At 41.8% G+C, this 27,317-nt stretch overlaps 1 protein-coding gene across 2 annotated transcripts in view; it reads left to right on the forward strand.

Moving 5' to 3' along the window:
* CUNH1orf198 (chromosome unknown C1orf198 homolog) overlaps positions 1–27,317 on the forward strand; it is a 38,739-nt gene that overhangs the window by 4,434 nt on the left and 6,988 nt on the right. The window contains exons 2-4 of one of the 2 annotated variants that reach the window (XM_088474511.1): positions 12,709–12,759; positions 16,420–16,488; positions 26,432–27,067. In XM_088474511.1, coding sequence (XP_088330637.1) covers positions 12,709–12,759; positions 16,420–16,488; positions 26,432–27,067 — 756 coding nt within the window. The remainder of the gene's footprint in view (positions 1–12,708; positions 12,760–16,419; positions 16,489–26,431; positions 27,068–27,317) is intronic. The other variant, XM_088474512.1, reaches the window with a different exon arrangement.

Here is a 27,317-nt window from a genome sequence, read left to right on the forward strand (position 1 = left end):
GCAGGGTGAACTGTAAACAAACACCCTACCCCTATAATTTGGTGCTCTTGATTAGAGACAGCATTTATGGGTCCATAGACAGTATAACACTGCTCAGCTGGTGGTGGAAGAGATTTGTCTGCCTGTCTTTTGCACAAAAAAGACTGATTTTGTTAAATTTTCCAACTTCATCTCCAGCTAAAGTGGGTGTTAATCTACTAACATGTTATATCTACTTCCTCGCAGCCCAAATGATATTAAAAAAAGGTTGTCATATAATGGTATATTAAGTATATTAAGTTTATCCATAATTTTGTGGGCGCATTCAATTATCAGCTACGTGCAGTTGCAATATGCGACTGCGCACATCACCGATATTTACAGTACTCAGTGTTGCAGATTTTTCTGCACTGATCTATGGACGGCAAGTAACAAGCTGCAGTGTTAGTGGTGGAGAGATGCCGAAGAAACAGTCAAAATGCCACCACATAGCGCCCACTGACAACAGTTGAATAACTAGAGGCTGCAATTTGGTAAACCCTGAACTTGAAATTACCCATCAAGCCATGTCTCATAATGCCTGGTCTAATGGTAACGTAGATCACTTCAGTGGTCTTCACAGATGGGTCTATTCACTAATGCTGGGTACTTACTGACTGATCAATTGATCGGCCAATATATCTGCTGCATGTCGGCCAGTGTGTACCCACGATATGTCGGTGAATGTCATCGTTCACCGACATATCTCATTGGCTGTGCTGCACAGCCGATGTACAGATATGTCTGCAGACATATCTGTCCATCGGCTGACCGCCCGTACACACACAGCGGCAGCCGGGAGGAGGGGGGCGGGACATGCTACCGACCCGCCCACCGGGACTCGAGGGCACTAGCAGATGGCTGTTCAGTGTGTATGAATGACCATCATCTGCAGATATATCTGAAGATCACTCGATCTGCAGATATATCTGTCAAGTGTATACCCACCTTAAGCCTTGTAGAGATAAAGTGGATGGAGATAAAGTACCAACCAATCAACTCCTAACTGTCACTCTACAGGTTGTGGTCCGGATTCAATTAGAGGCAATTTTATCATCGACGGCAAAATTGGCTGATTTTATTGGCCGATTTTTGCCAAAAAACAGGGGTGAAAAAAAATAGGTGAAAAATTTAGAAATTTGCGTCTGTACCCTAAAAAAATGTCTGACATACATCGGAAATTATTTTACAAGTGTACGATTGGCTGTAATAAAAGTATTTTGGGGACTTAAATTGCGCGTGTTGGCTGTAATTTGCGTATACGGAAAAGGTTAAAAAATTATAGAACAATTTTTTTTTCCAGGAAATGACCGTTTCACATAAATTGGAGGTAGGTGCAAGTATATTTTTGTGTCGTAAAAATGCAATTTTAAAAACCGTTAAAGCGCATGCTGCGACCAAGTGCGATGTTTAAAACACTTGAGGCATCCATACCGCCCCCCGAAAAACCAGACCCAATACGTTAAACCCATTTTCAACTATTTTTTTTTTCTCCAAAAATTTTACCGTTTTTTCTGCCAAATTATGCAACTTTCACATTTTTTGGGGGGTAATTAATATTTTTTTTGGGGGGGGGGTGGGAGGTTGGGTGTCCAAAGAGTTCTGAAAGAAATCCTAAAATTTTTAGTCAAAAATAGGGATTTAGCATTTTTTTTTCTCCTGGTCTTAGGTGGAGAAAGCACTTCACCTGTTCTTTTGTAGAAAATCGTCTGTTTGCGACTTTTTTTTTTTTGCAGAAAATCAGGCAATTTCTTCGGCGGCCGCGAGAATGGACGATTTCACTGCTAATTGAATCTGGTCCTGTGTTTGAAAAATAACAGGAGCTGATTGGTTGGTAGTTTATCTCTCTCCAAGGCTTAGTGCAGTGGTTCTCAAACTCGGTCCTCAGGACCCCACACAGGTCACGTTTTCCAGATCACCTAGCAGGTGCACAGGTGTACTCATTACTCACTGACACATTTTAAAAGATCAACAGGTGGAGCTAATTATATCACTTGTGATTCTGTGAGGATACCTGCAAAACATGCACTGTTTGGGGTCCTGAGGACCGAGTTTGAGAACCTGTGACTTAGTGAATAGACCCCATGGGGTATATTTACTAAAGGTAGATATTAATCGATTTAAATAATAACATCGATGTTCTGGGGCTAAACCACACATTTACTAATACTTAAAAAAAATAAAAAAATAAAAAAAAATTGTTTGTTAGTAAATGTGTGATTTAGCTCCAGAAACGCAACATCAATGTTAATTGATTTCGATTGATTTTAAATCGATTAAAATCGACCTTTAGTAAATATACCCCCATATGTTTAATTTACATTTTGATTTCAACACAAGTCCAGAGGTCCCTGACTGTGAAATGAATAAATCACTCTTGATAAGTTAGCGTTGTAACATCAATACATTCTAATGGGATGTAGTTATGAGACATGGCCGCCGGTCTCAATCCCAACAGCGGAATCCCGGCAAGGGATTTAACATAGGCGTCGAAATACTGACACCTATGTTAATCTCTACACCGGAACGCCGAGGACGCCAGCCCGAACGAAGGTGTCCAGGGCGCCCTTAGCTTTAGAAGTGGGGGGTGAGGGTTAAGATTCGGGATTCCTGCGGGGTTAGGGTTAGGTTTGGGGGGGAGATTAGGTCTAGGCACCCCTGGGGGGGAGTGTTAGGGAGAGAGTAGGGTTAGGCCGAGGGGGGTGAGGGTTAAGATTAGGGAGTCTAGCGGGGTTAGGGTTAGGTTTGGGGGGGAGATTAGGTCTAGGCACCCCCAGGGAGAGAGTAGGGTTAGGCACCCTCTTCCCCCCCTCCCCCACCCCCGGGGAGGGTTAGGTTTAGGGAGCGGTAAGAGGGGGTTAGGGTTAGGCACCCCCAGGGGTAGGTTGGTGTTAGGCCCTAGGGGGTGAGGGTAGGGCTAGGCAAGGGAGGATTAGGGGGGTGACAGGGGAGGGTTGGGGTACTTACCTGCCCCAGTCGGGATCTTCATCTTTCGGGCAGCCCCCGGTATTTAAATCCCTTTCCCATTCTAATAGCTTTTATGTTTCTGTTACTCACATTAATGATTGTTTATTCTCCTGTTTATACCGTGTATTCCATCACTGTGAGCAGCCAACTGTATCTCTTGCTTACAGTTTATACCAAAAACATGTAACATGTTGATGTCATTGTTTACTCTTTCTTCTCCTGCTTGCTTATCCCTTATCCTACTGATTGAATATGTCGGATCATCATTGGGGGTTAGGGGAGGGTTAGGTTTATGGGGAGGGTTAGGGTGCGGGGAAGGGGGAGGTTAGGTTTAGACACTGGGGGGAGGTTAGGTTTAGGCACCGGGGAGAGAGGGTTAGAGTGCAGGGAGGGGGATTATAGGTTTAGGCACTAGCAGGGGAGGTTAGATTTAGGCACCGGGGAGGGAGGGTTAGGGTAGGGGTTAGGGGTAGTAGTACTATACCTACCTACGGGTGTCGGGATTCTGTCTGTCGGAATGCCGCTGTCGGTATTCTCACCGGCGGCATCCCGACTGCCAGGAACCCATACCCAACCCAGTTGGCCATTTAAAACTTTTGTTATCTTTCTTCTTTGCCAGATAGAGATTGTAATGTGTGTAATGCAATTGCAAATTATCAGATTGTAGCTATAGTTTTATATAATAATGTGACTATGCAGACAACCAGGCAGCTGGTTGTTCAAAAGGCCCAAAAAAAGTGTGCGGTCAGTTTAGGTATCATTTTACTGAATTCACACATCCTTTAATTTCAAAGAATGGTATTCCATATTATTGTGTGATCAATCTATACAATTCCATTATACCAATACTTATAATTGCTTCAATGGACATTAACTTTACAGTACTGCTCAAGAGACATCTGCCCTGGCTGCTTAAAAGGCCCCTTCTACCAGTTGTATAAAATAATGGATCATTTTACAATGATACCTATAGTTTTAAGGTATAGTAACAATTGGAATACGTTCAGAATCCCGGTGCCGGCATCCTGAAGGTAAGTAGCGGGGTTGGAGGGAGTGTTAGGGTTAGGAACTAGGGGGAGGGTTAGGGTTAGGCACTAGGGGGGGGTTTAGGTTTAGGGTGTGGGAGGGGGAGATTAGGTTTAAGCACTAGGGGGGGAGGGTTAGGGTAGGGAGAGGGGAGGGTTAGGATACCTACCGACAGGTGTCAGTATCCTAACCCTGTTGGGATGCCGGCATCGGGCGGATGACCGAGTGCCGGCATCCCATATACATCCTGTAACAATTAAGTTACTGTATATTAATCCCAAAGTGGAATATAATAACCATGGATCTCCAATATAAATATATGAAATACAAAAACGAACATCTACAAATGCTGAAAAGTAAATCTATTAGTATAAAATTGGACCCTGATAAAAATGAAGTCATCCCCTTTGAGTGTGCATTGCACCTGTTGTGCATGGTGCACCCCAGCTCTATCTGTTTGCGCCATATTATTAGGTGCGATGTGCAGTGGCAAGACAGAATTTCAGGTAGAAAAGTAACCAGAAGTCCATGAAAACTTACTGTACATCCGATACCAGAGATTTTACCAATTATTTTGAGTTCTGGGTGCAATCAAATAGTTCCAAGATTCCATCCAGAGCCATAACTAGGGGTGTGCGACCAGTGCCATGGCACAGACCGCAAGTCTCCTTGCTGCCACATGGCCCTTGCTTCTGGCTAATAGGGTGCCTGGAAAGGCACTGTGTAGCGATGATCGCTTGTCCAGTGTCGTCCGAAGCGTCTTGTGGATGCTACAGATGGGCACCCTGCAGTCTGTGCAGCCAACTAGGAGTCCTCAGGATGCCCGGTCAGTTCTGAACTTAACAATTCTGCTGACCCCGCCCCATTTGTACACTCAGATACTTATTCTTGCCCAATATTCCTGCTTCCAGCACATCAACTTCAAGAGTGTTCAATTGGTGCCTAATATATTCCATCCCTTGACAGGTGCCATTGTAATGAGATAATCATTGTTATTCACTTAACCTGTCATTGGTTTTAATGTTATGGCTGGTCAGTGTATATATATATATATATATATATATATATATATATATATGTGTGTGTGTGTTTCTGTGTATATTTAAATCTGCTTTCTTAGCCTTTATATATCGGTTAAGAAGCCTTGAAACTTGAGTTAGGTACATTAAGGGCTGGATTAAATTAGTTGTGGTAATTAAGCATGAGCTAATGCAGTAGCCGTGGCTATTCATTACCACGGCTAATTAAATCCGATCCTAAGACTGATGCTAATTTGTTTACGGAGCATAACTTGCGTTTTTGCACAAGAGCAAGCTCAAGCATGTACAGTACGTACAATGGAGAGTCATACGCAGTTCAGTCACATCTCCATCTGTAGCTTTAGGTTGTACCTGGGCCATAGCACTCTCACATAGGCAGTGCTCAGTGAGGGCATGTCAGGGTCACTGAGCTGTACAGAGTTATCCAGAAGTGTAAATGCACTATTTTAGTTGCACCTTTTTCACTAAGGACAAGGGTGGTGCAAGTGCACAGTGATTGTGATGACCAACCAAGTGTTTGGAATAGGATGGTCCAGCCACAGACATACAGTACAGGCAAAATATGCATTTAGCTGTCTCTACTTCTGTTTTATATTTGTATTGTTTCACATATGATTTATCTAAAGGAATTATATATATACAGGTTGAGTCTCCCATATCCAAATATTCCGAAATACGTAATATTCCAAAACACGGAATATTTTTACCATGACTGAGAAAGTGAAATCTTTTCTTTTTGATGGTTCAATGTACAGAAACTTTGTTTAAGGCACAAAATTATTAAAAATAAAGTATAAAATGACCTATAGGTGTATATGAAACATAAATGAATTTCATGTATGTACACAAACTTCATGTATGTACACAACTTTATTTGAGCCACAAAATTATTGAAAATATTGTATAAAATGACCTGCAGGCTGTGTGTATAAGGTGTATATGAAACATAAATGCATTCTGTGTTTCGATTCATGCCATATTCCTAAGATATTTCATTATAGTATGCAAATATTCCAAAATACAGAATATTCCAATATCCAAAATACCCCTGGTCCCAAGCATTTTGGATATGGGAGACTCAACCTGTAATAAGCTTGAAAATAGCACTAATAAAGGCGCGGAAACGTTGCTTCATTAAGCTATGTGATTGAAGTGTTTTCTTTTCCGGAGTGCCGTCTTCTGGAAAGTATGGAGTTCTTTAATTCAGCAGCTAAAGCCACATTCAGCTCCAGAAATACCAAATGTTGCTATCCAGAGATCACCATGATGTTTGTTAGTAAGTACATTTTAAATCCATTTTGTCTAGTAACCAACATTAAGGGACTGTATCAAAGATCCACAACAGGGGCTCTTATTCATGTTCTTTAATGACTCCTAAATCTATCTCCTGTGGAGAAAACTAGCAGAGGATATAATTGAGAACCAATTTATTCACTAGAATTTAATCCACAGCAAATGACAAGCATGGTCGATAGAAATAGTCTTGTATAAACGTAGATGTTGCTCAGTAACTCAGTAAGCCTTGAAATAATCCATTCCTGACAAATGAAATAATATAATCAGTTCTTCAACAACAAGTCTAGGTTACAGTTATATAAACGCCACTGACTGCTTTGTACAAGGACATCGGGACATAATGTCAAATACTTTGTGTACAATTTTTAGAATTACGCAAAAGATTACTATACTATACCATTTATTATATAAATGACAGTATAAACAGCACGACTGTTCTCCCTTTGTTGGTAAGATATGGGACATTTGTCTCATAGATTCCAAAATAAATATTGTAGTGAGAATTCTTTTTCTGGTGCAGCCATTTCCTATATACCTTCCTAAATGAAATGGTCTTGCTAATCGAACACTTGACCTCAGAATATGATTCTCTATCGTTAATGGATAGGCTTTTATGCAGTTTCTAAATGGAGATTTACCCAAGTAAGACATTATCTTAACAAACTGTCTATAGGAGAATACAATAAAATAACTTTCCTGGAGAAGCTGAGTATGGCATTGCAGCTGTGTGTGGGATTTTGCTAGCCCCTCCCCATAAACTCCCTAAACAACAAATCATTTTTTTAAAACTGGCAATGTGTAACCAGAATGGTCGTCCTCAGTGCTGTGTTTACACATTGTCAATTGGAAGAAGAGGAAGCTAGAACAGAAGTCATTATGCCATTAGGAGATGTTTCTTCAGTTCAATGACCCACGCAATTTCCATGCAATGCTAATGGTAGCAAAAGATGATTTTGCCTTTAAAATGATTGCTGTTTTATATCCATGGGTCAAATCGCTGGAATTGCGAAGGATCCGCTACGTGCATGCTATTAAATATGGGTCCATATGTGTTAAAAATGGCTATTAATCCAGACCCCTTCAGAGAGAGAAGCCCTGGGATACCCGGGTATACATCAGGAGATGTACGCGGAACAATGTATCGTACAATAGCTCAGTGTGTACCCTCGTTCATATGTGTGGTCAGCGACTTCATCCCATCTGACGTGCTGCACGTCAGATGGGCCTACCACACTGATGCTGTCATGAAAGTGAATGCGGGATGGAATAGTATATTGTGCGGCCGTACGCCGGATCATGCAGTGTGTACGGCCGCGCAATTTGTCCTTCCATCGGGTGTCGGGTTGGCTGGGATACAAATCCTTCTTATGTGTACCCGGTCTTAAACACTGGTCAATTCCACATTTACTGATTGATACTAGGTTCTTAGCCCAAAATGCTGGAAGGCTTCTACAGTACTCTGTATCAGGTAATAGATCACTAATGCTGGGTACACACTGCCAGATATATTGGCCAATCAATTGATCAGCCAATATATCTTGTGTGTGTCGGACAGTGTGTACCAGCGATATGTCTGTGAATGACTTTGTTCACAGATATATCGTGTCGGCTGTGCCGCACAGCCGATTCCCAATATATTTACAGATGTATTGGGGCATCGTGCTATGTGTACAGGCGGTCAGCCGACCGCCCATACACTTGCAGCAGAGGCCGCAGGGAGGGGGATGCAATACGCCCCCCGGCCAGATGACAGATGATGGCTGTTCATTGTGTATGAACAACCATCATCTGCAGATATCTGTTGCGAATCCTGGTGTATTATGTTTAAAAACAATGAGCTGTCTGAGCCACTATTGACTGATTCCTAATGGTCCTAAAAATACTCTGCTTTTGGAATTGCAGTAGTAACTTTAAATTGACACCTGACCTTGGAATAACCTGTATCAGTCATTCCCCACCTTCCCTCTGTTTGTTCATTGTATCTTTAGTTCTATTTGTATTGCTGATATTGACACAGACTGTCTTGGCAGATAGAGATGTATCCAGAACGACTCCATTGTAGCTTCATGCTTAAGTTAAATGGCTATGGAAAATGAGGTCACCCTGTCGGAATCATGGTTTCATGAATAACATAGTTGTCTTTTTCACTCAAAATTGTCAGACCATAAAGCTCTTGTGGCTGAAATGTATACAGAGATACAGATGAAGAAAATATGCTTGCGCAAACATCGATGTTTTCTCCCTTATTACCCAGTGTCCAGGTCCCATTTTGCTACTCATAAAACAGGGAAATGAATGGACTGGATTGGTGCTATCAACAAGCAGCTGGTTCAAAATTGGAGTGTGTCAAGCTCCAAATGAAAGATACAATAAGTAGAGAAAAGGGATTTGAACAGTGCTAATATTAATATAACCTGGTGAAATGCACCTAAGAATTTATTTAACACTTTGAAGGGATAATAAATTAAATAATACTAGGCATATAGAAAAAACAATCAAAATTGATTCAAATGTATGGAGATTATAACCAATAATAGGCATAAATATATTCTCATAGGCTCTCCTATTTAAAGGATCTCATACGGCTTGGATCACAATAAAGAGATATTTATTACATTACGTATAAAACAATACATAAAGATAAACAGGATCAATAATAATCCAATTCTTGGCAAGAAATGACAAAGTCACATAATAATAGCAGCATTCATAAAAAGGGGATGGAGTAAGATAACAGGGCAATCCGGGTAAATATCCAGCAAAGCAAATGATTGTATTACCAGCCTTCAGATGTTATCCGTCTTGTAGTAAGCTAGAAGACCTGCTTTAGCAAATGGACGGCAGTATACGTGGCTGAAAAGTTGGTTTAAAAGATGCTGGTCCGGAACCTCCCGTGTAGTCTCCTATCCAATATAATATTCAAGGGGTGCTAAACGCGTTTCGTTGTGGTAAACCCCCACAACTTCATCAGTAGCTTGCTACTCATATGAGTGACAAGAAAGAAAAGAGAAAGAAGACTCATTGTGTGGGGGCACTCTAAATAATTATAAAACTTAACTTTTATTAGATCTATCTCAAGATCCGACACAGTTACTCACAACACATAACATATATACATACTGAAATACAAACTATATTAAAATATTGTTGACTTTAAAAATTGTTCAAACAACCTGCTGTAAGAATAAATGCTTAAACACAGAAGCTCTTGTATATCCGATCTCTTAACTATTATATTCTTTTTAACTGCCTTCAAAGGGCAGACTATGCATCAAATATCCTTATATTTCAGAGATTCCAGAGCATAAATAGACTTATTAGATCACCTGCATTGAAGTAGGTAACTCTCATTGATCACCTCTACCGACGGGTATGTGACCAAAAGCAGATTATCTCTTCATGTGAACGCTGGCGCTTTTCAGAACTAATCTATCATCATATAGAGCTCTTCAATGCTCAATTAAATACACATATACTGGAAATATATACTGATGAGCTGAGAATTTTTTGAGCAATTTTTTGAGCAATTTCAGCCATATGATTTGGATAAATGCGTATATAAAATATCCATGACATTGGTGTAAATAACTATATGTGATTTTCTTTAAGAGTAAATCATTTAAGCTAATATGGTCATATAGTACTAATTTATGACCGCATGAAGTACATATATATGACATCGGTGTTAATCATCAGCTGTAACCTTCATCAAGAGTAAAATATTATTTGAGCAATGTGGCTATTGAATTTTGATGAATGCATGTACAAATAGGCTTATGATGGTGGTTTTAGGCTGTGATTCTCTGCAATAAGTCTATTTATGCTCTGGAATCTCTGAAATATAAGGATATTTGATGCAGATAGTCTGCCCTTTGAAGGCAGTTAAAAAGAATATAATAGTTAAGAGATCGGATTGACAAGAGCTTCTGTGCTTAAGCATTTATTCTTACAGCAAGCAGGTTGTTTGAACAATTTTTGAAGTCAACAATATTTTAATATAGTTTGTATTTGAGTATATGTATATATGTTATGTGTTGTGAGTAACTGTGTCAGATCTTGAGATAGATCTAATAAAAGTTAAGTTTTATAATTATTTAGAGTGCCCCCACACAATGAGTCTTCTTTCTCTTTTCTTTCTTGTTGTTTGATTCACTGACTCAAAGGGGAGCACCACCGGTTAAAGGAATAAGTATATTAGTTTAAGTGAAATCTTTATCATATTAAGAAACGAACTAATTGCCGGTTTATATTTAATTACCACGTTGATATAGCGGGTTAGGTACCTGTGCCCAGGCCTTCCCTTTACATTATACTCATATGAGTGACCAGATTAGAAAGATGAAGTTATGAGGCAAAATGACTGTCTCACTTTAAGATGCTTGCCAGGTGTCTTTCTAGTAGTGTTGGCAGCTGATTCCAGGCTTATTATTGTTTTGTGCTTCCATGTATGCATTAGTTGCAGCACATATATACGCCTAATTATGGTGTCTCTCAGATGCCGTTATAGCTTTTGCTTTTTGAATGGGTGCTATTGCTTATAGGAGCTCATTACAGACCTTTGCTTTGTTGTTGCACATTGTTACTTGCTGCTTGTCCTTACCTTTGTTCCGTTTTTAATCTGATACTTAAATCTATATATCGTATATATTTTTGTTTCATCTGTGTTGTGGTCTGCTTTGCGATTTATTAAAATTTGCACCCCATAATCATTAGAAACTTTCTTTTGGTGAATTTAGCAGGTTAAAATACTTTTTATATTCTCCCACTAGATGTTATGGTACGGAACTTGGGAACTTGTGGAAAAATAATTGTCAGATGCCAATATGCTATAGCAGGTGGGACCCACTCTTCTAATGTAAAGATTATAAAGTTTATGACCTTGGAATTACTGTATGTTCTGTGGGTAACACTGTCACTCAGCGGTCACATATATTTTAACTTTGACAATTCAGATCATGGAGGAAGGAGCACAACAATTAGTTATTTATATTGTGTGAACACTCTCTTTTCCATTTTTATACATTAAGGGCAGTGTCCAATTAGCCCTGAACATTATTCGGGCGCTAATGGATCCCCCCGGGGCTATGCAAGTCTAGCCCGACACCAGCACCTATCAGGGCTTTTTTGGGGACTTGATATGACTCTAAAAATGATCCCCGACAAATGCCGTATTTGCACCGCCGCAATGGCGAAAACACTTAAGTCCGTGAACCTATCAAGGATCCTATGTGCTTTCGCCCAAATATTAAAAAAAAGTGCGAAAACCGGTGATTATCGCAGAAAAATCCCTGTTTTTCACCCCCAAAAATATATTGTTGCTAATTTGATATCCCCCTAAGTGTATATTACACTCCAGATTCCAATCAGGGTTTATAGAAATAGATGTTTTAAGAAAATGAACACTCATAGGCTGCGGTTCTCAATGTTGAATAGCCCCAGGAGGGAGCTCCCGGAGCTGTTCAATTCAACGCAATGTTTGTTCGGGCTAAAGGATTTCTTCTCACACCCTCCTGGGGATGCAAGGAGAAATCCGATAAAAGTGCCGGCCGGGCGGCTGTTTTCCGGCTTAGGCGGCTCTAACAGCTGCGCGACCGGCACTTTAGTCGGAGAATGCCGGTTCTTGCTGCTAAACCCCCAGGTTAAGTCGCAAGAACCGGCATTTTCCAACTTAACAGCATGCTGAATTGAATAGCTCCGGGAGCTCCCTCCTGGGGCTATTCAACATCGCATTGAATTGAATCGCAGCCATAGAGACTTGTTAATATAATATTTGATTTCAAATATAACTTTTAATATATAATTCAAACACACATTTATCTAAAAGCGTGCCCCCAAAAAGAGTCTAACTCTTTTTGTGTTGTTGCTCTGTGTCAATAGGAACAAAATATAAATACATATTACCTGTAAGTATGCCAGTTAGTATTCTGCCTTTTTTGCCATCAATTTACTTCCACATTCTAATGTGCACCTAAATGTTAAAACTATTATAGTTGTTGAGTTTATTTATTAACATACAGTTTTGCTGTTTGATGTTACCAGCGTCCTGTTAAACAATTATAGCAGATTCCAACCTGTATGTACAGCATGTCCTGGTGTCCACTGGTTACACCACTGAGCAGCAATTTACTATGCAGCGCCGAGTTCATGGATAAAGTTCCAATAGTTATTCAATGTAATATTAGTCCAAATGCATAATAAAAATTACACTTCAACGATAACTACACATTTTTATGTCCATTCAGTTGCATAATGTAACAATGTGAGCTGATAAGTCTTGTGCATTTTATTTAGCTAATTCTATTATTTCAGGCCTACTTTACCAGTGTGACTATATCTTTACCTGTTATTCATTCTTTTCTAGGACATAACTTGGCAAGATGAACACTCTGCACCATTTTCCTGGGAAACTAAAGTAAGTGATGTGGCCTTTGTTTCACGTTGAATGGATTTCTGATTTTCTTCTAACTAGTGGATGTATCAAAGCAAAAATTGGGCAATATCATCCTTGTCATATAGATAGGATTAAGAAAAAATGTTCCAGAGAAACCAATGGATAATCTTACCTTGATTGAAATATTCTAAGTAGGTTACTTAGATAGCTACTAAACCTGATTTACATGTTCATCCATTATAAAAACAGTGAAACACAGTAAATGTATTATGTATGATAAAGATGTAAAATATGTGGTCTTGTTATGCAATGTTGTTAAATATAAAGCCCTGTACACACTGGACAATACTTGTGAACGATAATGACATCTTTGATCGATATATCATTCAAATCGTCAAGTGTGTATGCACTGAGCGGTGAACGATGCACGCTCCCGCGTTTCGTTAACGATATCCCCAGTCGTCTGTACATGCAGCTCAATCTGGGGATATCGTTAACGATACCATGCTGCCGAATGCAGCATCCCCCCCCCGCCCCCTCATCAATGCCGTCATTGGCAAGTGTATAGGCACTTACCGATGCCGGCATCCCCCTTTTTGCAGTCTTTCGCATGTGCCTATGGAGCCAGCAGCGCAAAGCACTGTGGGAGAAACCAGGAAGACAACAGTCTCTTCCTGCTTTCCTTCAGTGTGCACATAATGTCATATTCATATGGCATGATGTTTTTGTTACAATGGTATATTTTGGTATAAGCACTCTGCAAATATTCCAGATAAGTGTTTGCTCATATACAGAGATGAACAGTTTTCTCCTGTTCAGACCAGACTATGTGTGGTTTCAAATGACACGCTATAATAGCTTGCACCTTACTACATAACAAATGTGCATATATTGAATATCTTCAATGATATCGTAATATGGAAACTTTCTTCTGCCACCAGCACGAGCAGTATTATAGACAGCAGTATTGGCAAATACTGGCATTATCTTCCGGTAATGGTCCAACCCATATTTTCTTGGCATGTCCATAATTCAATGTGTCAGCTGCTTATGGCAATCTGTATGTGTGGCAATCAGCCAGCCTCATTAACAGGCCAAATATCTAGCAGCAATCCATGCTGAACGCAAGTTTGTCCATCTTAATCATCTATACAAGTGCCAAATTGGATATAGGACCTGTTGCTTGGCCCCAAGCCCGATGATGGGAGTGGTGCTTGTGTGGCCAGTTACATATACCGGTACATTTGTTAGTGGTACAAAATATCTTTGTGGATCAACTTGTAACTTAGGTTTGGTCCATCTTAACATTTTCTAGGTTAGAGTTTGTGTAGATTTTTGGCAATCAGGGATCCAAGCACTTCTGCCTAATGTGCATGTGGAAAGTATGTGTGCACAAAGTCATTCCAACTACTAACAAGTCTGCTTTGTAACATAATAGAAGAAGCTAAATAAATAAACTATGAAAGCCCTGTCCGCACATCTGACTATAGTGCTTCAATTAAACAATAGCACTGTGTTTTATCTTTGCTGTGCCTATGTCTTTGCTAGGGCTTGTTCACACCAATCTGCTGTTAATGTGCTAACACCTGAAAAGTGTAGTAAAAATAGGATGAATGATTGTTCATCAGCTGGTTGCTGCCATGGTGTTCTAAAATGCATTGAACACAAAGCACACCTTATTTATTATGCATTAATTAAATGCCCTAATGGCTGGAGACAGCTTGTACCGAAATTCCCAGTCAAATAACCATAAAGATGCCTACACACTTGGTGATCTGCACACGATCCCACGATGTGTACGATTTTCCTTGAAACTCCTCCCCGGCAGCTCTGCACACGATTTGGTTTTTAAAGTGTTCAATTTACAAATGATCCATCGTGCATCCAGACTTTTCTCCAGTGCATCGTGTCCCAGATTGGCAGATCTGCCCTACAGTACGGCAGATCTGGCGATGCAATGTGCGATCAGCGGGGACGCGCATCGAATCGTGAGTGGGGACTCACGATTTGGGCATATTTTACATGATCTGTCGTTCCGATGCGTCGGAATCGGCCCGATCGGGTAAAATATCGTCAAGTGTTTAGACACCTTAAGACCTTAACATTCTATAAATAAATAAAGACACAAGACATACTGTAAATTGCATTGAAATTGGTCAGCTTTATAATCTAAGTAAAATAGTATGGTGGCAGTAGAAATAACAACTACCTGATCAGTGAGACCACTTGACTTGTGCAAGTTCACTTCAAACAACTTCTGCATTAGCCAATTGACCTAACAACAATGGCAGAGAAGTGAAAGGTTTCACACTCCCATACTAATAACACTTGGAAGGCCCACATGACAGAGTGGTGCTGTTCAAACTAATAGATTGGAATCAGCCTACCCAGGGGCGGGATGTATTAACACTGAAATGCAGTCAAACCTCCGAAAAAACTGCCAGAGCTTGCACACAATAGGATACTCCACCTATGGGCTTCTTTTCGGGTAATTCTCTGAGATGGCTGTGCTTGCGCAGAATGACTCCTGGGTCATAAACTTGGAAGTCCTCTTATCGGAGGAGCTGTCCTTGGCAATTTTAATCGCAATGCTACAGGCATATGGCGTTAATAAACGTCGCTATGCATGCAGCAAGTGGTGGGATGTATCACATTCAAAATGCGATGCTTGATACGTCCTGCCCCCAGTGTATTACAGTGGAGCACACCTCACCAGTGCAGCAAGATGGCTCCTGTACTGCCATTCCTTCCCGCCAAAACAGTCATACAGCCAACAAAACACCAAACAGAGGAAGAAGGCCGGGAAATTCAGAAAACAAAGAGGCTGATTTAAAGACACACCCCATTCTGTGCGTCCCCACAGTTTTAGGACGATCAAACTGTCACCCACATCAACCACAAAATGGGGACAACAATTTCAAAATGTAATTTAGCATATCACCTGTTACAGCCTTAAGGTGCCCATACACGGTGGAATAAGTAGCTGATCCGACGGAGTGGTATGATATCGCTGCTATGCCGTACCATGTATGGGCATGATATCGGACACTACGCACTCCCGTGGGGTCATACATCGCATCTCCAGATCTTACTGCAGGTTCAGCTGATCTAGGGATGCAATGTAAGATCCCATGCAGCGCTATGCGGGCGGGGGAAGGAGGTGCCGGCATATCGGGCGGTCAGCCATCTGATCGCACCATGGGTGGGGACCGCCCGATATGTCGGCCGTCGGATCCCCCGTCGCGTCGCATATCGCACAACGTATATGGGTGGCTTTGGAGTTTAAAAGCCAACTGCAGCCTTCCGTTATTTGCATGCTACCAGAACAGTAGGTTCTATTGTTAAAAGCGCAGTGCATGAAAATGCATCATCAAAGGGCAAGCTAACTATCAAGTGTTTTTTTTACCCATTTCCCCAGCACATAAGTGTGAACAAGCCCTTTAAGTTTCAGCCTGTGTGTCTGGTTCATGTCTCAGTTACTGTGTTCAGGTATAAGAGACAGAAGCAAATTCCTTTCTCCCTGCAATTTAAAATTCTCTAGCCTGCCAAGCTAAACAGCTTCCTCTGGTCACAGGAGGCTTTGCATGCTTGTAAAATAGTATACATTCCTACCAACTGAATAACATGTAAAAATAGACTCCTGAAGTCTATGCCCTCTAAAATGAAAAATTTGCTTTTCAGGGCAGTCTTAATTCGGTAAAATGTCTTCCCTGTTCCTTATTCAGATGTGAAAACCTCTGCCAAAAAGAGGTACAGTGCAATGTTATTTCTATTGTATCTATTTATAGTAAATTAATATATTCCATAAAGCTGTGTAGACTGAATTAAGCACATGGTGTATATATATTAACCAGCAACTTTCCAGCCTGAAACTGTAGGTAATAGGCATCTTGTCCTGGAGAGAACTTAGAAACTATGGGGTAAATTTACTAAAGTTAGAGCTTTTAGAAGTGAATTTTAAAAGTGATGTTGCCCATAGCAACCAATGAGATTCTACTTAACATTTAACTAGCACCTTCTAGAAGATAATAGCTAGAATCTGAATGGTTGCTATGGGCAACATCACTTTCAAAACTCACTTCTAAAAACTCTCAATTTAGTAAATTGACCCCTATGTGTGTGTTTTTTTAATTAATTTAAGATTTTAGACCACTAGGCCTGATCAAAGATGTACGCTAATTCCATCGCAGCTGCCATCCCATACGCAGCAGCTGTGCGAAAATATGCAAATGTTGTATATGTAGTCATAATCCCGGCTGTTGGGATGTAGGCGCTCAGAATACTGGTGCCAGAATCCCAACACTAGTCAGAATCCTGGCGACGGCATGCCTACGGTAAGTAGTGGGGTTAGGGGTTAGTTTTAAGCACTAGGAGGTGGGTTAGGATTACGCACTAGGTGGGAAGTTTTAGGTTTAGGCTGCAGGGGGGGGGGGGAGGTTAGGTTTAGGCCCTGGGGGGGGCAGGGTTAGGTTTAGGCAGCAGGGAGGGAGGGATAGGGGTAGTAGGGGGAGGGTTAGGATACTTACCAACAGGTGTTGGTATCCTAACCCCATCGGGATGCCTGCTTCGGGCTTCCGACCACCGGGATCCCAAGTGCCGGCATCCTGTATCCAGCCCATATATGCTGCTTACTGGCATATTTAAAGTTAGAAAAACCACACAGATGAAATGCTCTAAGAAGCAGTTCAGCCGTGTCTGGATCTCAGCGCTGGCATTCTAAGGTCGAAATAGTGACTGGTGACATTGTCATTGTCGAATGAAGAGCATGGTCCTGACATGGAAGTAGGTTGGGCTTGGTAGTGCTCCCACCATGCGCATTTTCTGGTGTCCACAAACATACCAATAGTAGAGAGGCAGTCATACCTACTAAATATCCCATATTTGCAGGAGAGTCCCGATTCTTGGATTTCAAAAGGAGTGATGTTTTGTGGACGTTCCCGGATGGATATGGGTGGATATTGGTCTGATTAGTGCAGGGTCTGGGTAGATCAGGGCAGTGGTTTGTTTTGTCCCGATTACGTTTGTCCAAATGTTGAGAGGTTTAGCAAGTGGATGTACATGGGTGATTGATGGAGCATAGCTGGGATTTAAAAGGACGGACTATTGTAGGCTCAGTGAGGGTGTGTTCATGGAATTGCAGGCTATGCAGAGTAGGCCAGATGTGTAAATATGCTTGTTTTCAAGTGTATCTTCTGTACCAGAGATAGGGTAATTGTGCTCTGATGATGATGATGATAACAGTGGGGTATCTATAATGGGTGCGGGATGTTTGGTGCCCACAAGGCCTTGGGTCCAGGGGTCTCACAGTGCACACCCTGAATCCATGTATTATACTCACCTTTTCGAAGTTCCCTGGCGCTGCACAAAACACTGCACGGAGACTCTCGATGATGATGCAAACCAAGGGTACGGATATGGGCTGCCTGCTCACAGAGATGAATACCACCCTGCTTACAAGCAAATATATGCATTTAGTTCCGTGGACACCATAATGGAGCAATTCCAGCCGACGTAAGGATAAAATTTCAAACGTTTCATGTTTCGCTTATTTAATACTGAACGTACAATTATAAGTACTGTATGGTATGTGGAGGTGTATACATTTAAATTCCACTCTGGGGTCTTTCGCATGTTAGGAAAATGATTATGTTTCCACTCCAGCAGACAATACATATATCAAATGGACTGTATTTCACCATAGTAATGCACACTTCTGAATATACAGTACTTATCCTTCCATAGCAGTGCTGGTACTTGTGGTTCTCCAAGTACCAGCATGTGAGGGAGGCTTGCTGAGACCTTTAGTTCTCATGTAAAGGACAATATTATTTTTACTATTTGTTACAGAATCAACTTTGTACACACCGCCCAAGTATGCAGAGGATAGCCCCAGACTATTAGCCTGGGGTATACTCGGGAGGGGGGAACCACTTTATTGGGGGATTCCTACTTCCTGAGGAAGGCTTTGGCTGTGGACCCGTTGGAGTGGGAGTGTAATGTCCAGCTGCGGAATTACATGCCCACTAGTTAGAGCCCAGTGCTGGTTGTTGATAATACGGGGGACCCCTACTCATTTTGTCCCCTGCATACTCACAACCAGAACTGTCTCACAGAGCCTGGTGCTGGTTGATGAAAATACGGGGGACTCCTACGTCTTTTTCTCCTCGTATTTTCCGACCAGAACTGGCACACAGAGCCATTGCTGGTTATGCTTTTGGGGAGGGGGTCCACATAATTTTTTTTCTTTATTTTTACACTTGCATTACATTTTTACACACAGAAACCTTCACGGATCTGTGAAGGCTTCTTCTATAGACACTGCTGCTCAGGCTAAACTCGCGAGCCTGAAGAAGGTCTATTATTTTGCTCATTTTATTTAAGTAATTATGTGCAAGTTAAATACTTGCGCTCTATTACATTGGGCAAGTTGTATGTTTTCCATGAGAAAACATCTGGATGCATCATGTAAGTAGTGAAAATGCGACAAACATGTGAGTTTCCATGTTCTCACAGCCTATTACATGTGCGCTAAACTCACACTGTTTTAACAGATGCCCCTGGCAATTAAACTAATTTTAGTGTCCCTGCTAATTAAATAAATAATAGCATTGCCCCCCCAAATGTTTCTGTAGTGCAGTGGTCACAATAAATGCTTGCCTAAAATATTCTCTTTTTCTTTTCTTTTTCCAATGAACTCCATATTGGGTATTTAAATTAAAAAGACCAGGGACAGGGGCATAACTAGGTGTTTTGAAGTGCCCCTATGGTGAAAAATGTACATAACAGATATAACTTTGACAAGAAAGATGGGCCCTCCTCAGCTCTGGGCCCCATAGCAGCTGCACCCCTTGCACCTATGGTTGTTACGCCCATGACCAGGGAAGCCCACCTGTCCAATTGGTCAGCAGCCAATCAGAAGCAGTCTCACATCCATGAGAAATGAGAGTAGTGAATTTTATATTATATTAGCACTAGGAAGGTGCAATCTTTAAGGATGATCAAGCCTCCCCATATCCATCCACTTCATTATGGAAGTGGACAGATCGAGAAGGGTAGACTACTCGCTTTGGAGTCTGAGAGTAATGAACCAGACATTCCGAGAGAGTGTTATGGCATATAGCTTTCACTCGCTGTATGGTATCATCAGGGTGTGCAGCGAATAGCCACAGATACAGATGTGTCCTTTTACAGTATTGCTGCAGTCACACCAAACAGCCCCTCTCGGCACACCAGATCCCATATGATTTTTTTGCTTCTCTTTCGCCCGAAAATGAGTCTTAGTCGTAATGTGATGTTACTGAGACCAGGAGATTGCACTGGGGGTTTGATTCAGCAAGGATCGCAGTTGCTAATACGCATGCAATCGGCCGTTTGTTGCGCTCTGCGCATGCATCGCAGTGCGCGTGCACAATCTAGCTATTGCAATTGGGACTGTGATCGCAGAGGCTACGCAGACCCCTCGCAGAGTGATTGACAGGAAGCACCGTTTGTGGGTGGTGGGTGATCGGGGAAATGCAGGCGTGCCAGTGCTGTTGCAGGGGCATGCATAAATTAGCTACTGCGATGCCATACCCAGTGTGAGGTCTCATAGCATGCGTGGAAGTTAGCAATTTCTGAGTAAGGTCAGAGCTTGTGCAAGGGTGCATGAGGCTGCGATGGTACTCGATTGTACTGATGGTTTAGCTATTCTGCTAAACATTACGGATGTGTTTACGGTAAAGTGGGCATCATTATGTTGTGCTGAGTTTGCATTGCGATCGCAATGGAGTCGCAGTTGAACCACGTGTGCACGCAATATTGCAATCCGTAGTGAATCAGGCACTGATTCATTTGATATGCGTCACTTGTATAACTGTGTGCAGCCAAGTTTGAACATGTGTACAAAGTGCTGTAGCGGCCACGACTTTTTTCCACACCAAGTTCCGTTGTGTTTCATTTACAAACTCAGATAAACAAGTGTCGCATATCAGATTAATCAGTGCAGTCTCCTGGTGCATCCTAGTTGCATCACATTGTGACAGATGCATTTTCGGGCAAAAGAGATGCTCGGCGCTAGCTGCGTCACACAGGACCAGGCGGCTCACTTATGCCAAGATTTGCTTCATTATTGGCAGATAACTATATCTGGTTAAAATCCCGACAGTCGGGTTGCCAGCGCTTAGAATGCTGGCGCGGCATCCCAACAGTAAGTACTGGGGTTAGAGGAAGGTTGAGGCTTAGGTGTTAGGGTTAGGCACTAGGGGGAGGGTTAGTGAAAGGCACTAAGGGGGAGGGTTAGGTTTAGGGTGCGGGGAGGGGGTGGTCAGGTTTAGGCACCAGGGAGGGAGGGGTAGGGAGAGGGGGAGGGTTAGGATACTGACCGACAAATGTCGATATCCTAACCCTGTCGGGATGCTAGCGTCGGGATTCTGACCCCCGGGTGATTTTGTAGTCCATGTAGATTTCCTATCACCTTAATTGCAAAAGCAAATCTGCTGTGTTGGTACTGTTATTTCTAATACACAGGCCCAACCATCTCTGGACCCGATGGTTTACATACGTATCCGATAGTGCGGCGTCTGTGCATGCGCAGGACCCGTTGTCCTTTAATCACGGTTGCAGTGGCCTCTGAGCTGCTACATGATTGATAGGCTACGCCTGTTTGGGGGCAGGGAGGGGGCGCGCGCCAGGCTGTGTTCCTGAAACCGTGTGTTGCCCCCATTTCCTTGGAGTGCAGAGGCCAGGGTTTTGTGTTGTAGGATGCAGGCTTTCTGGCCTTGCAAGCTTCAGGTTATGCAGCCTGGCCAATGCAGCAACCCGAGGCAGCATCTACAGATACTGCACTCGGATCGCAGATACATGCAAGCGGTGTCTATTTCCTACAGACACCTCCTGCTGCATTAGCATATTAGTTGGACAGTATTGCACCGCTCCTTCCTTGTGGCTGTGCAATACCGTCCACATCTGCATCAGTCCTTCTGTTCATATCCCAGTGGATATTACATTTAACTTCTTATCATATACATGTGGAACATAACGCTGTAATTTCCCAAAACATTGTTTAATAAACCTTTGTGTTTAGCAATATTCCCAAATTCTCCTTTATTATGTAAACCATCTAAATTGCCCCTGTGGTCTGATTTACTATCAGTTTGTTTCCCGGATTTCTATGTGCGTGTATATGTGGGTTTGTACATATTGGCATTCATTTGGTATAACACATACAAACACAGGGCCTGATTCAGACTTGGGAATAGAGAGAGATCTCTCTCTCAGCTGATCATCTTTGTGAAACCATGCTGCACTGCAGGTGGGGCAGATTTAAAATGTGCAGAGAGATTTAGATTTGGGAGGGAGGTGTCCAAACTGACATCTAAATTGTAGAGTAATAATAAAGCTGTGCAGTATTTGTGGGCTACATGCAAAAGCAGCCAGTATTTACCCCACATGTAAAAAAATGTATATATTTACACCCCTTGCATTGCAATATGGTTTGTTCAGGTTCACAGTTGAGAGAGATATCTCACTCTATTCCCAAGTCTGAATCAGGCCCACAGTTTTAATCTCTGTGGGCTCCTTCTTAAAAATAGCTATTTTTACAGCTGGACTGGCAGGAATTAATTTTCTTATTTATAGGAACACAAAAGGACAGATTTTCCTAAGGAATGGAGTGAAGATAAGTTTCAAATGTACAAATTTTCCAAAACATACAGGGCCCCTATTAAAAAAAAAAAAATATATATATATTATATATATATATATATATATATATATATATATATACACACAGTGGACGAAATGGGGGTATGCGCAATGGGGACCCCATATCGCTCATAAGCGGTACATTGACAAACAGCAATAAGCTAAGGTCAGCGCTGTTTGTTAAATACTGAAAGAAGGCTAAAGGGGTCTCATTGCGAGTGCTAAAGGGGTCTCATTGTGAAATGGGACCCATGGTCTCCACATGAAAAAATAAAACACAGGCACAGACACAAAAAAACACACAATATACACCCACAGGGAAAACCCCCCACACATATAGGCACCCACTTGAAATATTACTCACCAGTTGCACAATCTTATCCACATTACACCGCACACAGTGCCCCTGAGTCACATTACACCACATAGTAGTGTCCCTTATTCATGTTATGACCCACAGGAGTGCCCCTTTTATACAATGCCCACAGTAGTGCCTCTTATACACAATGCCCACAGTAGTAGAGCCTTTAATACACATAATGCCCTTAGTAATAGTGCCTCTTATACAATGCCCACAGCAGTAGTGCCCCTTATGCAGTGCCTCCAGTAGTGGTAGTGCCCCCTATGCAATGCCCCCTGTAGTAGTGGCCCCAGTAGTAATGTCCCTTGCAGTAATGCCCCCAATAGTAATGCTCCCTGTAGTAGTGCCCCCAATAGTAATGCCCCTGTAGTATTGCCTCAATAGTAATGCCCCCAGTAGTGGTGCCCCCAATAATAATGCTCCCTGTAGAAGTGCCCCCAGAAGTAGTGCTCCCTTTAGTGAAGCCACTTACACGAAGAAAAAAAACACAATACTTACCTTAAGCCCCGCTCCTGTGTCCGCGGCCGTCCGAAAGGCTGCTTCTCTGAACTGTGGGAGAGACGTCATGACGTCTCTCCCATAGTGGACTGCACACTGCGGGAGCCGGAAGCTGGAGCTCAGGAGTGAATCTCAGCGGGCGCCAGGCAAATTCAGCCTCTCTGCGGCACCAGGCTGAGGTGGCCCAGAGGAGACTGAACTCGTTCCGTCTCTCATTCCGGCCCACTTTAACCCCATTGTGTGGGGGCCCTTTATGTGTGGGGGCCCCGGGACGACCGCCCCGAACCTGCAAACAGGGCTTGATTTAAAGTTGCACTTTGTTTCACTGGGTTTTTACTGCATTAACGATAACCGATCCAGGGTGTAAATACAGGTGAGGGTTACACATTTAGGAGGGGGTTATTTAGGGATCTATTTTTTTAATAATTATATTTTTTTCTTCTCTTTACTGTACTTATTACTTATTAAGTTGATAATGGAAATAGTGTAAATGCGACAGTACACATACACAGTATCAGTATTTTACATTGCTCATATCCTAACATAAGCTTGCAGCAATACTTTTCCATGTACATTAATGCAGTTTCTACAACAGGCGCATGGTTCACAGTTACGTGCTATATTTAGGGCCTGATTCAGCGGGGGACGCTATTCATGCACGGATGCGGTTTCTTACATGCAGCTGGCAGTTTAAGCATTCCGCTTGTGCGACGGACTGAGTAACCCTGCAACGCCTGCTTTGCATAACTGCGCAATGCTCAAGTCCGCTGGTGGATACAACTCCACCATCGAACACACCATCAGTTGGACCATCGCCTCCTCAGGCAGCCTCTCGCTAACGCAGAGACTCTCTTTTACCTTTCTCAAAATATGGCCACTGTGGCTTTGGTGCTGTGAAAGAGAGTACAGCCGTATTTTGAATCACATTGACGATACTCCCATAACACAACCATGAAACGACCTCTTTTTGGGTCACTTCCAGTCACCTCCCAGTCTCCACCCTGAACGCTGTGGATTGCAAATAATGTCTTTAATTATAGTGATGTCATATGCAACTGCGTATGTCATCGCACACCTAGGGTTGTTTCTTGAGCAGTAAGGGTTTCGCTCAATTGCGCAAACATCGGCACCTCTGAATCGGGTCCTTAGTAGTGAATTGAGATTTCACTAAAAAAATAGTTTGAAATCAGTACGATTGTAACACACTTTTTTTTAGAGCAAAACAATTCTGACCAAAATTAGCTACATTGTTTTATTATTGCCTGGTAACACCAAGGACATCAGTAATTAGAATATATTTTGCACATTTGACACAGTAAGCAAGGGCAGTGTTATCACAGCAGGGCTGCATAACTCAAGTATGGTAGGCTAATATAAGCAGGTAGAGGAAATGACGACTTTACTAACTGACATTACCGAAATGGGGTTATGAATAAATATATGAATTTTGGAGTTGAAAAAGTGTTCAGTAGGTGAGTCAATATGGGAGAATGGATTTTGCACTTTGTTTTTTTTTAAACTCTCTATTTTCCCAATCTGTAAAATACCCATTTATCAAAGAACAAAGTGTTCTAGATTGTATATTTTTATATATTCATATTTAGCTAGTTTAGCATATTTAGCTTAGCTATGTTGATGTATGCAGAAAACATTAGTACTGCATGTTATACCATATGACTAGCTTTTTATTAATTTGTTTTAACAAAGTTATTTAGCTCAGTGGTCCTCAGCCTTGTTCTCAATTAACCAAATAAGCTATGTTTTCAGAAGATCCTTCCTGAACAATTACTTACAGGGTCAATTACCAGGGATGTAGTTAGCAGACTGGTGTACGGGATGCCGCCGATGTAAATCCCGGCGGTGCAAGCCCGACACGGGACTTAAGATAGGCTACCGACGCCTATCTTAATCCCGATGCTGGAATCCAGACAGACGACATCTCTGCCAAGGTAAGCCGGGGCATCTTAAATGAGGGGGGGTGTAGTGTTAGGTTTAGGCAGTGTAGCGGGGTTAGGGTTAAGTTTGGGGTGGTTAGGGTTAGGCACCACTGAAGGGGTTTGGGGTAGGCACTAAAAGGGGAGGGTTAAGGGGCCTATCCATTACACGAATTTGTGAACAATCCGAGCAAAACCAGGAGGTTTGGTCGGATCTTGTAAAAATTTGTGTTATGGATAAGCTACAAACGTCCTGCGATGCGCACTCCCGTGAACAACTGTCGGAGTCTTTTGCCGTTTGAACATGCTGGTCAATTTCTGTATATTGCTGAACGACTTTAGAAAGTTGTTTAGTGGATATGCAGTGAACGACCAATGGTGAACGACAAACGACTTCTTTAATGAATATTCACTGCACTCATTACATTTTGGTCCTTGGTCTATAAAGAAATTGTTTTCTATCATGTTTGTGAAAGACTTTTGCATGAAAGACTGTTTGTGAATAACTTTTGCATGAAAGACTTCTGTTAGCAGGAAAAGTCTTTTTGTCTCTGGTCTTTCACAAAAAAAATCTAATGGATAGGCCCCTTTAACGGGGAAGGTTAGGGTGCGGGGTGGGAAGGGTTAGGGGAGAAGGGGGAGGGTTAGTATACTTACCTGACCCCTATCGGGATACTGACCATCGGGATACCACTGTCAGTATTTTAACAGGAGGCATCCCAACTGTCGGTATTACATACGCATCCCCAATTACCCCTCTGTATGATATATCAATAATACTTGGAATTGTAGAGTGTTTGATGACGGGTCTGAGAATTATTGGTAACTGGGAATATGAAAATGTGGTATTTCGTTTTTATCTAAGCTTCAAAAGCAATGTATTAGTAAAGTGGAGTTGTATATTTAATGTTTTAAATGAATAATGGGTACAAGTTAACTGCAATTCATAAACTCAGTTACAAGAACACAGTGTAGGGGTGAAAATATATATTTTATGTAGCACATGCGGTTTTTACTGTAAACACACAATAATTTGTATTACACATGCTTAAGATTAGCGCACCCAGAAAGTTTTCTGCCTTGATTGACCAGTCTGAGCCTGCAAGTTAATATTAAAAAAATTTTTTTGGCATTTCAATTTCATTTTTAAAGTCTACTTCACTTGTCTAGCATTAGTTATCATAACCCCATTTACTGTTTTATTTTAATTTTACGACAGAGTCAAATGGAATTCAGTATTGCTTCTTTGCCTGCTCAAGAATCAACAAGCTGTCCTCCACAGAGTGAACAGAAGCAAACCCCCAAATCTGGCAATCAAAGCAACCAAATTAAGACCCCTCATGTTAGTGCCGCAACCAAGCCCACGCCAGCAACGAGGGCAGCCAACTGTGAGAGCTCAACACCAGTCAGAAAAGAAGAGGAGTCAGCCTTTTGGAAAATAAGCATGGAGCGATCTAGGGTTGAAGGCTCCCAATCAGAATTTCAGTCATTAACGCCAAGCCAAATAAAGTCCTTAGAAAAGGGAGAAAAGCCGCTTCCACTCTATCAAAGACAAGACTCATTCCAGAAGGAGAAGGAGAAGGAGGGATTAGCAAAGCCTGAGAAACCTGAGAAGCCTACTGTAGTATCTGAAAAGCCAGCTGTGATTACCAAACAGCCGAAGACCACCAATCCAGGCATTGTCTCGCCACCTTTGAAGAACCCTAGGCCAAGCCAGTCTTCTGTCAGCACTTTAGATGATGTATTTCTCCCAGAACCACCAGCACCAGTAAAGCTTGTACAGCCAGTGACAGAATCCAGCTTAGAACCTGTCAATGATGAGGCTTTGTCAACAGGATCTCAGCTGTTCTCGCAGGTTGGTGTAATTGATGATGATAAAAAATGTTTTTAGACATGGTTATTGAAGGTTTGACTTGACATTATGTTTTGAGCACAGCTAGAATTAAATATTTCCAAATGGAATCATATTCAGTATAATAATTTATGCAACAATCATCATATTGACTGGTTAGTATCAAATACAGATTGGTGGAGATGGTGATTAGCTTGTTTATTATATAGGCCTAATAAAATTATCTACATAATATATTTGGCTTCTATGCCTC

The sequence above is a fragment of the Taudactylus pleione genome, unplaced genomic scaffold (assembly GCF_031769625.1).
Source record: "Taudactylus pleione unplaced genomic scaffold, aTauple2 ptg000154l, whole genome shotgun sequence".
Lineage (NCBI taxonomy): Eukaryota > Metazoa > Chordata > Amphibia > Anura > Myobatrachidae > Taudactylus > Taudactylus pleione.